We start from the raw sequence: 15,938 nt of genomic DNA on the forward strand, positions 1-15,938 counted from the left end.
TCATCAAACCAGACTTATCTAGCCTCCATGCTTTGGTCTAACAACTTTGACCCCTTCCCCTTTATACTATTTAAGAAAATCTAGCTTCGTGCCAATAGATCCATAGTATGTTAAGGTAATGATTTGTCTTTACTGAAACTTAAGTAATGCCTTAGTACGTTGCTACATAAATCAGTTCAGTTTTGTAAAATAAAGCCAAGATGTTAACTATGTAAAATAACCAAAAAAAACAACAACAACCCAACCCTCCCCTTTTGTAGAAAACCATGAGCTATTTTCCAAGAGCTTCATCTCCATGGAGGTGCCCGTCATGGTGGTGAATGGCAAGGATGATATGCATGAGGTTGAAGATGAGCTTGCGAAGCGAGTGAGTAGATTAACCACAAGCACGACCATAGAGAACATCGAGATTACCATTAAGTCTCCAGAAAAAATTGAAGAAGTCCTGTCACCTGAAGGCTCCCCTTCAAAATCGCCATCCAAGAAAAAGAAGAAATTCCGTACTCCTTCTTTTCTGAAAAAGAACAAAAAAAAGGAGAAAGTTGAAGCCTAACTTAACTCTTTTTATAATTATGATTATTACAATGTGACATTGCACATTTAAATACCACACTTAAGTTGATAATTAATATGCAGTGGTAGAGAAGACTGGGGGTATGTAGCAAACTGGACTTTAAGAACTGGAAAGGGATTTTACTAAAAGAAAAACATAGTATGAAAAGAACTTCAAATTCATCTCTCATTTTGTATGTCCAAAAAAGGTTTTGAATTTTTGAATAATTGCTGGTTTTAGTTAGCTCTGCCCTCATGAAGTATTACTATGATTCACCACAAACAGATATCTGTCTGAATTACTTCAGGCCTTCTCCATAGTATCTGTTGGAAACGAAATACCAGTGCACAAGTGAGAGAATTTTTATTTCTCAACACCTGCTTCACTGGGTAATCAGATTATAATTTTTTACCACGATTATTGACTGTACCTTTTGGGTTCCCATTGTTTCAGTGGGCATTAACAGAACGCTTTAAAAGCTTCTAAGAATCTATAGCATTAGTATACACTGGCACAGAATTTTTTTAAAAAAAAATTTAAGAAAAGATTCATCTGGAATTTTATTCATAGTATAAAACTTCCTCACCTGAAGTAACTTTCTTTGCCAAAAAAAAAGAAATCATTTTAGTAAACTATAATTTTTGAAAACTTCCTTTTTTATTAGTTGAGAAAGCCCCTTATTTTTCAACAAAGGGGATTTTGTACACGTACATGGGTTATTTAGTTTAACTCTGGCAAAAACGATTTTTGTATGTTGAGATGTTTGTATACCATTCAATATAAAAGCATCATAAGCATATTAGCCAATCATATAACAGTAGAGCATATTTGAAGCTGCTTCGTACTAAGTATGCTTAAATCTAATTCAAGAATCCAGGCACTTGGTATCTAAAGGAGATTAAAGCATTTCAAGGTATAACTAGATTCACATTTGAACCTTATAATGTATTTTTCTCTTAGTATTGCTAATGAATGAAGATGGTCTCATGAGGGAAACAAATGAAAAGGAAGAGAGAAAGTGAAAAATGAAGGGAACAAAAGCGGTGTCATGCCAAGAATTCTAGTTTGATGAAGACCCACAGTCACGATAGGATTTGAAGCATAGGTTTATTTGGAACATGTCCCAGATTTCTAAAATTCTGCTTCTCTGCCAAAATCATCGTGTCTCTTGGTTTCCTTTTAACTTCTGTATCTTTAGAAGCAGCACTAGAAGAAATCAGTGGGTCTGATCCCCCAACGAGAAAACCTACCACTTCTTGATTTTTGCAAAATTTTCTCACCTTATTTCAGTTAACTTTCTTTCTAATGTAAATACAAATTTAAACCTAGACTTAATATAGTTTTCTCCCCTTCACCGAAGTGATGTCACAAATCAATGTAAAATCGATGATCCGAAATGGTCGGTGGGTGAAAATAATCCAAAGTGTTTCTGGAGGATGAGTTGGCGTGTCAAAATCACATTACACATGACAGTGCGTTCTGGAGCAGCTGGTTCTGTTTGGCCGTATGTGTACGATGATGCAAAGCTGAAACGGAGCCTGGAAATTTCATTCTGGATCTCACTAACTACTGGAATCAGTGTTTTAATCTCTTAGCAGAAACTTTCAGTTGCTTACTTCTGTATTTGAGGATTTCTTTTTATGTTCTACATCATTTATGTTGTATTACAACGTATGTAGAAACAGTAACCTGTGAACTATGCTTTTCCATAACTTTTTAAATATATATATATCTTAAATGAATGCAATGTGCATAAATATTTTTTAAACGCAACAGTGAACTATTTGCACCTTTTGCTAATGCCTCTATTTACTTGCTTTGGCATAAAGAATGAGCCAATGAACCTCTGTGTCCTGTGGAAAATGTATAAATGTTATCTGATATTGCTCTTAGATGTAATGCTAATTAATGTTAAATCACAAATAAACAGTATTTTAAATAGATGGATTTGGCATCATGACCTTTTAATTCAGGGGTGGTTGCTTAGCCTGAATTCCTTTGTGGAATGTGGAATTTTTTTTTACTATGGTGAGATTGTGAGTAGGACTGTTGCTTCTGAATAAGTGATGTCCTGGTAAATTTATTTTCAAATTAGTTTAAAATTCGCTATCTAAAAATGTTTCTTATGTCAGCTCTCATGGTAGAAGAAATGTTCCCCAAGTGACCTATATTTTGTCTCAGTAGTGTAAGGTGACCTTAACTGTGTCTCTGGGATCTAAAGACCTTTGAAGGACTTAGGTCTGATTCTGTCTCAGTTCTCCTGTTCAGATTTGTGGACAATAGAATAGAAAATGTTGCAGAACATATGCTGAGTTTATACATTACCCTTCTCTTTGCCTTTTATTTATGCAACAATGTGACAGTAAAACAAAAAACAGAAAATAGGTTATAATTCCAGCACATTAACATTCAAAATAAAATAAAGCTATTCCCTTCCAGCTCTTGATGATCTATAAATAGATGGGTCTCCTATATATTGGTTATCACGGTGTGAATGTGGGTTTTTTCCTACTTAGTATAATTCATCCTAGAAGATTTCCAAACCCAGTCCTTCACATGAACGACTTCTTGTGATTTTTTTTTCCACTTTGTCCTAAAAATAGAGTGCAAGAAGGGAAATCATGTTAATTGAGGGTTCTGGTTAATTGAAGTTTTTACTATAATTACCCATTATAAAAATGAAGGGTTTGGGCAGAGAAGAATAGATTCATAGTCTTGGGCATATTTAATTATTACCTTGGCTTGTAAATAACCCTGTGGTGAAAAATTGCTGCTTTAGAAAGATGCACATTTCAAAATTCCCTTCCATAAAGCAACAAAGACGATTAACTCTAGTTACATTTGAGAATTGATTTAGGATGAGAGGTGTGCTGCCTGTGCCTTGTCCTCTAGTGCTTAGTATTTTCATTCAGCATGGAGTAAATACAAAGGTAAAAAGCGCATAAAGGCAAGCTGGTTATTTTTTAAACTCAAGGGTGATACATACGCATCCAGTTGCTATCTTGACCAAACCAAGATTTTTAAGAGAACAATCTTCTTTTTGGCCACTAGAGGGTGTAATAGACCTAACAATCCACTGTTTCTAGTCCTTTGAGTTTTAACTTCCCTCGCTTTAGTCTGTAGGCACCATGTTTGTTGTGAAATACCCAGAACTTAGAAGAGGAGACGTTTCCTTTGTTGCTTATCATTCTCCTCACTAGACTATTCTCAACGTTTTGTCATAGCAAATCCCATTTCACCAATAAAAACACCACCAGCAAGGACTCTAATGCCTGTGGTGAACACGATGAAACAATTTTTGAAGTGATGTCTCAGAAACCATGGTAGAAAATTACTCTTCATGCCCGTGAGTGGAGATAAAATGCTTCCTTCAATAATTGGCATGTTTTGACTGGGGAGGTAATTGATAACATCTCTCTTTTTTAATGCCTTCTGTTATCAAAAATTATGCTAAGTGCTTTTTGTGTACTATCTAATTTGGCTTTCCCAACATCCAACCAAGTAGATGTTATTTTCATTTTGTAGATAATGAGACTAAAGCTTACAGAAAATGAAAAGGAGGTGCTAGCATTTATTTCACCCATAAAAATTCAGATTTCTAAAATTAGTGACAGATGTGTGCCAGACCCAATGTGGCTCCAGGGTACATTTTTTGTGAGGTTTTTTTAGTTGGGATTGTAAGTCCATCCATTGTGAATTCATGTTTTGATAGAAGATGGGGTATAGATTTGGGATAAAATGTTAACTTTTGATTTGGGGGACTTTTCTCTTTTTTCAACAAATCACCCCAAGAATGAAGAAATTGATGAATACCAGCAAAGCAGGAATGGCCTATGGTGATATTATCCTTTAGGCTAAGAACCAGCCCTTACACCTTCACCATGACTCCTGGAAGACAAGGTATCTCTATATCTTTGATTAAGATACAAGAGGCTTTATTTATTTTCCTTTTTGATTTTCAGTGTTGGGGACAAGGAGAGACATTCCAAGGAAAATGTCATTTTAAAAACTTTCAGACTGCTTAATCTAGTTATGGAAGTAGTTTTATTTAAAAAAAAAAAAGTTAACATTTTATTTTTTTTAATTTTTTTTTTTTACATTTTCATTTTTTTTTAATTTTTTTAAACGTTTATTTATTTTTGAGACAGAGACAGAGCATGAACGGGGGAGGGTCAAAGAGAGAGGGAGACACAGAATCCGAAACAGGCTCCAGGCTCCGAGCTGTCAGCACAGAGCCCGATGCGGGACTCGAACTCACGGACCGTGAGATTGTGACCTGAGCTGAAGTTGGACACTTAACCAACTGAGCCACCCAGGCACCCCAACATTTATTCATTTTTGAGAGACAGAGCACAAGCAGGAGAGAGGCAGAGAGAAAGACACACACAGAATCTGAAGCAGGCTCCAGGCTCTGAGCTGTCAGCACAGAGCCTGACACGGGGCTCAAACTCACAAACCATGAGATATTGACCTGAGCCGAAGTCGAACACACAACCGACTGAGCCACCCAGGTACCCCTAATTTATTTTTTAAGTAAGCTCTAGGCCCAGTGTGGGGCTTGAACTCTCAACCCTGAGATCAAGAGTCACGTGCTCCATCAACTGAGCCAGCCAGGCACCCCTAGTTCTAGAAGTAGCTTCGAAGTCTACATTAATTTGCATACAACTTTATTTAAATGAATATATTTGAAGACGATCTTTTGTGGAGAAAAATCTAGTGTGCATGCTGGCGATCAGAACAAGGATAAGCCTTTTGGGGAAGTTCTGATAGAAAAAACTTGTAGGTTCATTGGTTTTCAAAGGGATTTCATTTCTAAGGAGATGATCATCAGAGGGCAATCCTGGGTCTAAATTTATTTTTAATTCATTGCGGGAACTTTTCTTCAAAATATCTTTGAACCTCCATTGGGGACTTGATTCTGATTATGGATTGCTGGGTACCGTTTAAGGCTGAGGAAGATTTATAGGTACCAGATTACTCCATTCCTTCAGCCTGGTTTTCTTGCTCTGACTTAAGAAGAATCTGTCCTCAGAGAAGCTGTGCTCACCTAACATAAAGCTCAGAGGCTGCTAAGCCAGGATTTAGGCAAAGGGCTTCAAGTCTGTATCTCCCGCTCTTCTGCTGTACCATAATTTCCCCTAGAAGCTCATCAGATCATAACCTGGGAACACATACACATTCTAGAGTGCCCTGCAAATTAATGCTTAAAATGTTACTATGGAAATCATTGAGAGAAATATATTGCAGGACTGAGCCTGTATATTATGTAATCAATAATTGTTTTCCTTAAAGCTTCAAGTCTGTAAGATGTCTATGAGAGTTTTGTGCATTTTCCCAAGTTAATCAAAATGCTGTTTTTACTGCTGCAACCTGAAATATTATAAATGTCATTTATACCTTACGTGACAAACTCTGGTACCTTTTGATATTACTTCATAGCAAAAAAGTTATGTATTTTATCCAGCAAGAAGATAAATGGATACATAGCCAACCCATAGTTATTTTTAAGACCTGTATCATTTCTGTTGGGTAAGTCTTGATACTGAAGCAATGGTGAACGTTCTTGATTAAGCTAGCTTTTGTTTTATTCCTACACAAACAGCTTTAGGATCTGTCATCCTCCAGGGCCAGCTTTGACCTTGCTTACAATAGTAAAAACAAACACACACACCAAAAAACCCTCATTTTCAGTCCCAGGTAACCCCCATCACTCGCCAGAATACTAGTTCTTTGCTAAACTCCATACCTTAGAATCAATAGCATTAATTGTATTAATCTAATTCGGTAAAAGGCAAAAGAGGAAGCAGAATGGTAGTATTAATCTAGCTAGGAGGTGCACTGATAAATATGAAGTTTCTACAGAATGATTCCAAAGCTTTTTAGCTCTGCTTTCAAAATGACAACCAGTATGCGGTACAAAATCTTGTCTAAAATCTTGTAGACAGGATTGTGTCCTCACTGTTTGTCTACTTGTAGAACAGACTGCCCCTCAAAAAGCCAGGAAATTTAAGAGCCCTGGGGACAGACCAATTTGGAGTATCATTTAGTTGGACTTCTCAGTCCAGTGTCCCTTCAGGTTGATATTTAGCCTGGAGGTTTTTCAAGAAAAGCTTGGATCTCCCACAGCAGTCATATTCTCACGGATGGGTTGGAAACGAGAAAGTGGTATGGTTATAAAATTCAGGAGTTGAGAGGTAGACAGTTTTGTGGAGTTCCCCCTGGTACACTTGGCCTCAAGTACCTTTCCTGGGTTTAAAAAAGGTTGGCAGTGACTGTCCCAGCCCACGCCTGGGGCTGCAGTGCTGCTAGACCCTCTTCAAGGATTTGCCAGTCTGGTGTCTGTCCTTGATGTAAGAGCATTTTTTCTCACAGGCAGGATCTAAACTAATCGGTTTTCCCAAAAGCAATAGGTTCTGAGCGGGAGCTGTGGAGGAAGTCGTTGTTGCGTTCTATAACTCACCCTTTCCTGTTGAGTAATGCTCCAGGGGCTGGATTTCAGTGGTGGCCGGCTTCATAGACTTTGACTTCGGAATAGGTGACCGCTCGGGTTGAGGAGCGAGCGGGCAGATACGGCCAGCTTAATGGCGGGCACAGGCCTACTCTTCCGGGGGTGTTTACTAGGCTCACTGGTTAAGGTTAACGATTACCTCCTACCCAATTTCTAGTTTAGAAGTGTTGGCTGCAATCATTTCAACTTAAATGAAGGTAATCTGGGGCTATTAAGACCACCAAAAACGTTTTCCAAAATGTTAGCTGCTGGCCCACGGGGGCGAGGGGAGGCTTCCACAGCCCTCGATGTTTGGCTCTGTTTGGCCTTTTAAAATACTTTGTTGTGTGGTAATTGAGACTCTTCGTTTTTAAAATATCTTTTACAGGAAATGATTTTGTATCGGTATGGTCTCATGTCTCCGCTTTGACCTTTAGGTTAATGTTGGGCAAGACTACATGCTCGTGCACTCGCTAAAGTCAGGCTGAGCGTGGCTCAATTAACTGCACAGGAACAGGGCAGGCTGGGTGGGGCGAGCTCTGGAATCCTACCCCACTCACCGAGCAAAGTCAGGCTGGGGAGAACGGCTCGGGCCGAGGCCCAGAAAGTCCAGGCCAGCAGGTGAAACACGGACCCCGGGCGACATGGCAGTCGACCAAAAGCACGGTCCGATAAAGTGGTCTTCGTCGGGGAAGTGTACGTCCCAGTCAGGAATCCGGAGCAGGAAAGCGGGACTGCAAGTCTCCTAGCATGCTGCCGGAGCCCCAGCCACAGGCTGCAAGAGCAGCCCTTCCTCTGCTTCCTGTGGGGCAATGGCAGGATCTCCAGCTTAAGGGGCCCGGGGATAGTTCCTCAGGACAGGAACTCAGATGGAAGGAGAATGACAGATGGAGATCCTGTTGTCAGACCCGAGGCACACGATACCACTCAGAATTCCAGGAGCAAGGCTGTGCTGGAGCCTAGACACAAGGTCATGACTGGCCCAGAGACAGGCGTGGCTTAATGCTGAGTGAGTCCCCAGAGCCCCGGAGCTAGAGCCGCCTTAGTTCCTCCTGCCTCATCGGGACTGGTCCTGGAGGCCACAGCCAGGGGAGGGGGGCCAGGGGCTCCAGCCGCGGAGGGAGAGCTGTGCTGCAGAGACCGGAAGGGGCCTGGCCCGACTGTCCCAGCGGAGGCAGCCCCCTGTGACAGCAGACAGCCATGTAAGAGTGCTGCAGGGCAGGGGGAGCATCTTGTTACTATTCCACACCAGAACCTACCTGGGAGGGCTAGCAATGGCCAACGAGCTACCAAAACGCTAGCTGTGAATCCGGCCCGATGTTCCTCGTGAACTCACTTGCCTTATCTGAAGGTACGGTGTCACCACAAAAATTAGCTCTGGCGACGACTCTGGCCCCCTACCGGGAGTCACCACAAGATGCTCCCCACGAGTACCAACTGGGTTGAAGAGAATGAGTGGTGTCTCCCTCCTCCTGGAATACGTGAGGCTGTGCGTTTAGCCAAACAGCTTTGATTCCACCAGGTACATCCTCCATGAGGCTGGCGGTGGTCATCGCCTTTTGCCGTGACTCGGAAGGCCTCTCTGATTCCTCTTGCCGCACTTGCCCAAATTATGACCTCTCTGTTCACTCCTCCAGCCTGCTGCTAGAGAGAGAATGGCTTCCTTGGGCCCTCTCCCGTAGGAGCTCAGACCTGTCATCAGTGTCTGCTTGAATCACTCAGCCCTCTAAGCCAGCAGTGGTCCACAGAACCCCCGCTCCTCCTCCCCGGTAAGCAGACCCTCTCTCCACCCGTCTTCCTAACCCACACACCTGGAAGAGGGCTTGCACCCTCTCAGGTCCCTTCCTGGCTCTCCTGGCATCCTCCGCCACCTGACGGAGGATGTTTCATCAGAATGACTTTCTTCCTTTACGAACTCCAGTAGTACTTTGGGATCATACTTCTCCCAGCCTGTCTTAAATTAACATTATCGATTATGTATCTGTCTCCTCTAGCAGCTCGGGCGCTCTGGGAGCACAGAGACTGTACCTTGCCCATCCTTTTGTCCTCCGCCGTGCCTGGCCAAAAATAGAATCTGCATTTCTATGGCTCACAATAGACAGCACGGTTCACGTTGATGACACGGTGAATGATACGTGTTTAGCAAAAAGATGCTCTCGTATATACGAAATCGTGAAAGTCGGGAAGTGGCTTAGGATAAAAGTCCTGGTTGACGTGATTAGTCTGACCTGTAAGGCAAATCATTGCCACGGTTTATCAAGTGCCTACCCTGTGTAGGCATTGTATTACGTGTTTGAATTACATTATCTCGTTTCATCCACCGATCTGCACCGTAGGGTTAATGCCACTGAAGGGAACCCAAGGTTTAGACAGCAGCGGAGTAACTTCTCTTACATGGGCACCCAGGAGGTGGCAGATCTGGGATTCAGACTCCAAGTCTGTTTCTTACTGTCATGCCAGGTTATTCACCAAATGCAGCCTTCTTCTCAGCTAGTAGGAAAATCAAGTGTTAGAGCTTGTAGCAATGTCAGAGAAGCCTCCCCCAACCTGTGTCTCTCAGGGTAAAGTGGCCTCCGGGTGAGGCAGAGTTTGCCCCCCTGGCAAATTGCCTGAGCAGCCCGGCAGGCGTTCACTAATCCAGGGTGGGGAGGGGCTTCCTGTGCAAGTGCACAATGAGGTTTTGGTTAGGAACCCAAGGACAACTTGGGGAATCCACAAAGAGTGTTGATTGGTCTTTGTATTAGCAAACTACTACAGATATGTTTTTAAATGGACAGTGATATCACACCACATCCTGAACCCCAGTGTGGTTTTCCAAGTGGCGTGTTGCCGATAATTATTTATTTAACTGAAGGCTGCTGTCATTGATAGATATCATTGACACATTCTAACTCTGTGGGTTAAATGTAATAGCTAGAATTTACTAAACACCAAGTGCTTAAGATGGATGCATTAATTTATTTTTTTAACATTTTTATTTATTTTTGAGAGAGACAGAGTGTGAGCGGGGGAGAGGCGGAGAGAGAGGGAGACAGAATCTGAAGCAGGCTCCAGGCTCTGAGCTATCAGCACAGAGCCTGACACGGGGCCCGAATCCACGAACCATGAGACCATGACCCGCGCCGAAGTCGGATGTTTAACCTACTGAGCCACCCAGTCACCCCTGGATGCATTAATTTAATATAACAAACCTCTGAGGTAGATGCTATTATCCCATTTTACCAATAAGAAAACTAAAGTTTAAAGTAGCTGCCTGACGTCACACAATTAGTGGCAAACCTTAGGTTCTAACCGACATAATCAAACTTGAGAGCTTATACTTCTGTGGTCTTTGATTCCAAAAGATAACTGCTGTCCTGTCATCTTAATTTACGTGAATCTCTGGGGACAGCAGACATCAATTAAATAAACTGACATTGCCCTAGGCTCACGTTTTCTTTCCCTCTCAAGTCATTTTGGTGCTAGAATATGGCATATGACCTGTCACATTGTCTTATTAAACAATTAATACCAATAATACCCTGCAACTTCCACATCCGACATTGTTGTAGCATTCTTTTTCTTTGTCCGACAACAAAGCATGATAGTTTCAAAACTAAGAGTTTATGCCCTGGAGTCCTAGAGATCTGACTTTCATTCCTAGCTCTTCGCTTTTCTATCAAATGGGCGGTTTGGGGCAGTTTTAAAAATTCTTCTTTGGGCGGTTATAAAAATTAAGCAGGATTATAATATACACAAAACTTACCCCAGTATCAGTAAGCCCTGAATTAATGTTAGCTTTGTTGGTGTTACCGCTTTCCCCGCCCCCTCATCTCCTTTATCTGCTGGAAGAAAATGCATATTAGGAAAAAGATTAAACTCTAGCTAGCTTATCCCTTTCACTGTTATCCATTTGAAATGTTGTCATTCTTATACTTTCCAGAATTCTTTGTACAACTGTGACCAGACTTCCAATCTTTGAAAAAGGACCGAAGATGACGAGGAATGAGTAGATAGCCCTGTGTAACTTGCCCTTTTCCAGTAAGAAATGGCATTGGGAGGTGTGGTTTGTGCCCTGGAAGGTGATGGATGAGACAATTGTCATGATCGTTCCTCCCAGGCAAGGAAGCTCCAGAGGGGCAACTTCCTTCGAGATCAAGGGGAGCGCCTGGACCTAGGGCAGCTTTCTGGAGAATCCCACAGGACTGGACAGATCACTGTGATACCAAGTCGTGTTCAGGGGAGCAACGGACTTTGGGGCCCTTGTTAACAAGGCCGACCTTTCCTAGCTCTCTCTGCCCCTTGACAGCTGAGTGCCATCACACAGGGTGTGGGCCATCTGTGAGCTTTGTGGCCCTAACTGTCTCATCTTGGCAATCTAGAAAGGTCCTTTATGAAGGGCGCCTGGGTGGCTCAGTGGGTTAAGCATCCAACTTCGGCTCAGGTCATGATCTCACAGTTCGTGAGTTCGAGCCCCACATCGGGCTCTGTGCTGACAGCTCAGAGCCTGGAGCCTGCTTCGGATTCTATGTCTCCTTCTCTCTTTGCCCCACCCTGCTAGCTCTCTGTCTCTCTGTCTCTGTCTCTGTCTCTGTCTCTCTCTCTCTCAATAATAAACCTTAAAAATTAAAAAAGAAAGAAAGAAAAACCTGAATATACTCACAATATAATGGTTAGTAGTAACGGAGAGGGAATGGGAATATGTACAAGTAAATGGGAGGAAAACTCCAGCATGTGAAATTCTTTCCATGGTTTGAAAAATTAAAAATACTACGTATTTCATCTTCGTAGGGGAAAGACCAGAAAGAACACAAACAGCCACAGTGGTGGCTTCTCGATGCTGGGATTAAAAGTGCTTTTTGGGGCGCCTGGGTGGCGCAGTCGGTTAAGCGTCTGACTTCAGCCAGGTCACGATCTCGCGGTCTGTGAGTTCGAGCCCCGCGTCGGGCTCTGGGCTGATGGCTCAGAGCCTGGAGCCTGTTTCCGATTCTGTGTCTCCCTCTCTCTCTGCCCCTCCCCCGTTCATGCTCTGTCTCTCTCTGTCCCAAGGATAAATAAACGTTGAAAAAAAAAAAAAATTAAAAGTGCTTTTTATCCTCTTGACTCTTTTTTATATTTCCAAAGTTTGAATCATAAACTACTAAAAACTCAGAAAGTCAAACACTATGGTAAATTAAGGGAAATGTGATCTTTAAATCCTATATCAGTATTGAATAATAAAAGGCACAGTACTGAACCACACCTGTAGTGTGCTACTGTTTGTGTAATAAAGGGAGAAAACAGTATATATTATTTCTGGTAAAATATCTCTGGAAAAATAAACCAGAAACCAATCACAGGGGGCTGACCATGGGAAAAGGAACTAGTCTGTGGGGGACAGGGGTGGGACGGAGACTTTTCCTATAAACCTTTTTATACTTTAGTACCTATATAAAAAGCTTGCAAAATACAGTGTACATTTTTTCCAGTCTTTGTGATGCCAAGAGTTTCTGAAAACGGTCAGAAAGCGTCTCAGTGTAAGTGAACTGTGTGTTCCCCTTTTGAAACCTGCTCAGTATGATCTACAGTAGGTAGAGCATCTGTAAGATACCAAGTATCACCATCCATCATACTGTGGTGCTATTTAGCTAAAGGCCCACATGTCAAATGCATATCCTTATTCTGAGCCAAAAGAAAAGAAAAACCAGTTTTTAATAGCCCGTTAGGTTTCCCTTTTCACCTTGGCTTGTAAGAAGACTTAACGCTTTATTTTGTCTTTAACCAGATTTTCTAAGCGAAGGAAATAGACTCTTCCCTATACCCACCCCATTTATTCACTCCCATCTTTCAAATCTTGTTCTGATCGTTTTCCACATACTTAGAGTTGGCCTCTACCTCTCTGCAGTTTCAGAACCTCTTTGGAAGTGAATGGATATGTATTAATCCGTTGCTGTGTAACAAGTCCTTCTAAAATGCAGAGGCTTGAAACAGCAGTTTGCCTTTATTGTATCTCTTGGTTCCTTTGGGTCAGAAATGCAGGAGCATCCTGGCTTGGGGACCTTTCCAGAGGTTGCAGTTAAGATGCCAGCCAGAGCTGCGGTCATCTGAGGGCTTGACTGGGGCTGGAGGGTCTACTGCCAGGATATTGGCAAGCTGGCGTTTGCTGTTGGCGGGACACCTTCCGTCCTCCCTCCGTGCGCTGCTTGCTTGTCCTCGTGACAGGGTGGCCCAAAGAGAGACAACTCAAAAGAGGACAAGGCAGAAACTGCAATGCCTTTTATGACCTGGCCTCGGAAGTCACACACCTTCACTTCGGCTTTGCCCTCTTCATCAAAAGCAAGTCACTGGGTCCAGCCAGTCTTTGAGGGGAGGGATGTTAGTTGCCACCTTCTGAAGGAGGGAGCGTCAAAGAATTTGCAGTCATATTTAAAAACAAACACGGTGCGGCGCCTGGGTGGCTCAGTCGTTGAGCACGTGACTCTTGATTTCGGCTCAGGCGGTGGGATCCAGCGCCACAGCGGGTTCTGCGCTGACAGTGCGGAGCCTGCTTGGGATTCTCTCTCCCTCTCTCTCTCTCTCTCTCTCTCTCTCTGCCCCTCCCCTGCTTGCACTCCCTCTCTTAAAATAAATGCACAGATTTGAAAAACAAACACATGGAATAATAATCAGAATTAGGGCACCTGGGTGGCTCAGCCAGTTGAGCATGTGACTCTTGATTTTGGCTCAGGGCTTGAACTCACCATGAACTCAGGTCATGATCTCACGGTTGGTGAGTTCAAGCCCCATGTCGGGGGAATCCCGCTTGAGATTCTCTGTCTCCCTGTCTCTGTCTCTGTCAAAAAATAAATAAATAAACATTTAAAAAAGAATCAACTAATATCAAATTAGTCAAATGAGAAGGTAAAGACCATGAGAAATAAAAGAAAGGAGGTTTTTGGACGGAGGGAACACCCACAGAGCACACCTACTGTCCTATGCTCTGTACTCCGGGCTTAGCATACATTATTGTGTTTAATTTCAACACTTTTGCTAATGTTAATTTTTGAGAGAGAGTGCACAAGCAGGGGAGAGGCGAGGAGAGGCGGGGAGAGGCAGAGAGAGGGAGAGGGACAGAGGATCTGAAGCGGGCTCCATGCAGACAGCAGAGAGCCGGATGTGGGGCCACTAACCGTGAGATCATGACCTGAGCCAAAGCCGGACGCTCACCCAACTGAGCCACCCAGGCGCCCTTTGTGTTTCGTTTCATAAAAACATATTCTCAGTTTTACAGGTGAGGAAAGTGAGAACTCTAAGGCCTCTAACTTGTCCAAGGTCACATAGTGTCAGAGGAGCACGTGAAGCACCTGTCAGCCTGAGATCACACCTGTGCCATCACTCTACCTCAGTGGGAAAAGGAACGCTTTCTTGATTATTTGCCCTCTTGACTTACCTAAACCGTGACCATTTTGCCACCGGGGAGAAATATGAGCAATACTCCCGGTTGAATGAATTCTGACAGAGATGTTTAACTCATTTCTAAAGCCTCTGGAATCAAACAGGTGTCAACTCTCCTTCGGAAGCCCCTCCCCTGCCTTTTGCCATTGCCAGTGTTTGCCCAGTGCAGGTAGCGCCATGCCTCTGCTCACCCCTGACTTTGAAAGCCATCCAACTTCTCTTCCCATTATAGCTGGCTGTGACACGGACGCCAGTGAGGTCAATGGAGTAGGGTGACACCGAGCACAGGGTGTGTGAGGACGAGGCCCTCCCTCTCATGGGACTGAGCCAAGTCCAATAGGGTGGAGATTGGACAGCCCATCTGCCCTGGTGCCATGCTGGACTGCACGGGCTTGATAAGACCAGGGAACCACCTGCCCAACTTAGCGCCCTCTTCCAAATATAGATTTCTCCCAGCACTGCCCTCCCAGCCGTTGACCGTCACATGGGTACCTTCCTCCGAAGGTAGCTGCTGGTCTCTGCCACTGTGAGATGGGACCCGATCCAGGGCAGGACCAGTTCTTTGGGGTGCCAGGTTTTCAGGCCATGGCTGTGGAGAAAGCACTGTGACTTCTTACCTCCCCTGCCCACACTTCCCTTCTCAGCAATGGCCTCTCCATTCCTCTTAGGAAACAAACTTCTCTGATGGATTCTCTGGTCAACACTGTCCTCTCTTCTGAGAACTTATGCCTGGAGAATCACTGGAGCTCTGTGCCATTGCTACTCTCAGCTCCCAAGGCACATTTCCCCGTGCAGAGAATTTTCCTTGAGTTGGAAGTTTGAGGAACCAGCACTGTTTGTCACAACCAGAGCATTATTGTCTTACTCCAGAGCTGGAGTAAGAAGTAGGCCAACTGGGCATTAACCAGGACTCTGGTCTATAGAGGCACTAAAAACCATCCTGATAAGATAAAACATCGACTCCCTGGAATTTCTCTTAGCAGGTATGTTTCAACCATCTGAGATTGAAAAAACACCTGATGAGGTATTTTGGGGTGAGGGAAGTCATCGAGAACTCTTGTATCAATGTGTCTCCAGAGGGGAAGATCTGGTTAACATCAGGGCTTCTTTTTCTGGGTGTGATCTGTGCATTCAAAGACCATTGCTACTCCCACCTCGCCCTGCTTGGTCCTCCACCCTTCTGTCTGTGCTCAGCCTCCTCTTTAAGAAAAGGAGTAAAAATATTGAGAGTTTATCACCTGGAACACCACCAAGGGCTTAACTGGCACAGGCCCCGGGGCTTGTGTGCCCTGGTGGGAGCAGGGTGTGTATGGGGCAAACTGTCCCCTGAGCTGGCCTCCGGGTGGACCAGATTTGCCACTCACTGGGACAGCAGAGGGAGACCTTGGGAGGGACTGGACCCATAGGCCACCTTCCCCTCAGATCTCCTTCTGGCTTAATGGTCTGTAATTGAGTTTTCCCTTTCCTCCTAGCTGGAGCTGATCCCTCTCTCGAAAGCCCCTGACA

At 43.6% G+C, this 15,938-nt stretch overlaps 1 protein-coding gene and 1 long non-coding RNA gene across 11 annotated transcripts in view; both read left to right on the forward strand.

The window, feature by feature from the left end:
- Window positions 1-2,496, forward strand: part of ADD3 (adducin 3) — a 126,498-nt gene extending 124,002 nt beyond the window's left edge. For all 10 annotated transcript variants that reach the window (XM_047825307.1, XM_047825305.1, XM_047825308.1 and 7 more), the window contains one exon: window positions 261-2,496. In XM_047825307.1, coding sequence (XP_047681263.1) covers window positions 261-553 — 293 coding nt within the window. In that variant the 3' untranslated portion in view covers window positions 554-2,496. The remainder of the gene's footprint in view (window positions 1-260) is intronic.
- Window positions 2,497-7,853: 5,357 nt separating this feature from the next.
- On the forward strand, window positions 7,854-11,481 carry LOC125147455 (uncharacterized). The gene is made up of 3 exons (XR_007145198.1): window positions 7,854-8,809; window positions 10,963-11,060; window positions 11,140-11,481. It is a non-coding gene; the product is annotated as an uncharacterized LOC125147455 (long non-coding RNA).
- The last annotated feature ends 4,457 nt before the right edge of the window (window positions 11,482-15,938 follow it).

This window comes from Prionailurus viverrinus, chromosome D2 (assembly GCF_022837055.1).
Source record: "Prionailurus viverrinus isolate Anna chromosome D2, UM_Priviv_1.0, whole genome shotgun sequence".
Taxonomy (NCBI): domain Eukaryota; kingdom Metazoa; phylum Chordata; class Mammalia; order Carnivora; family Felidae; genus Prionailurus; species Prionailurus viverrinus.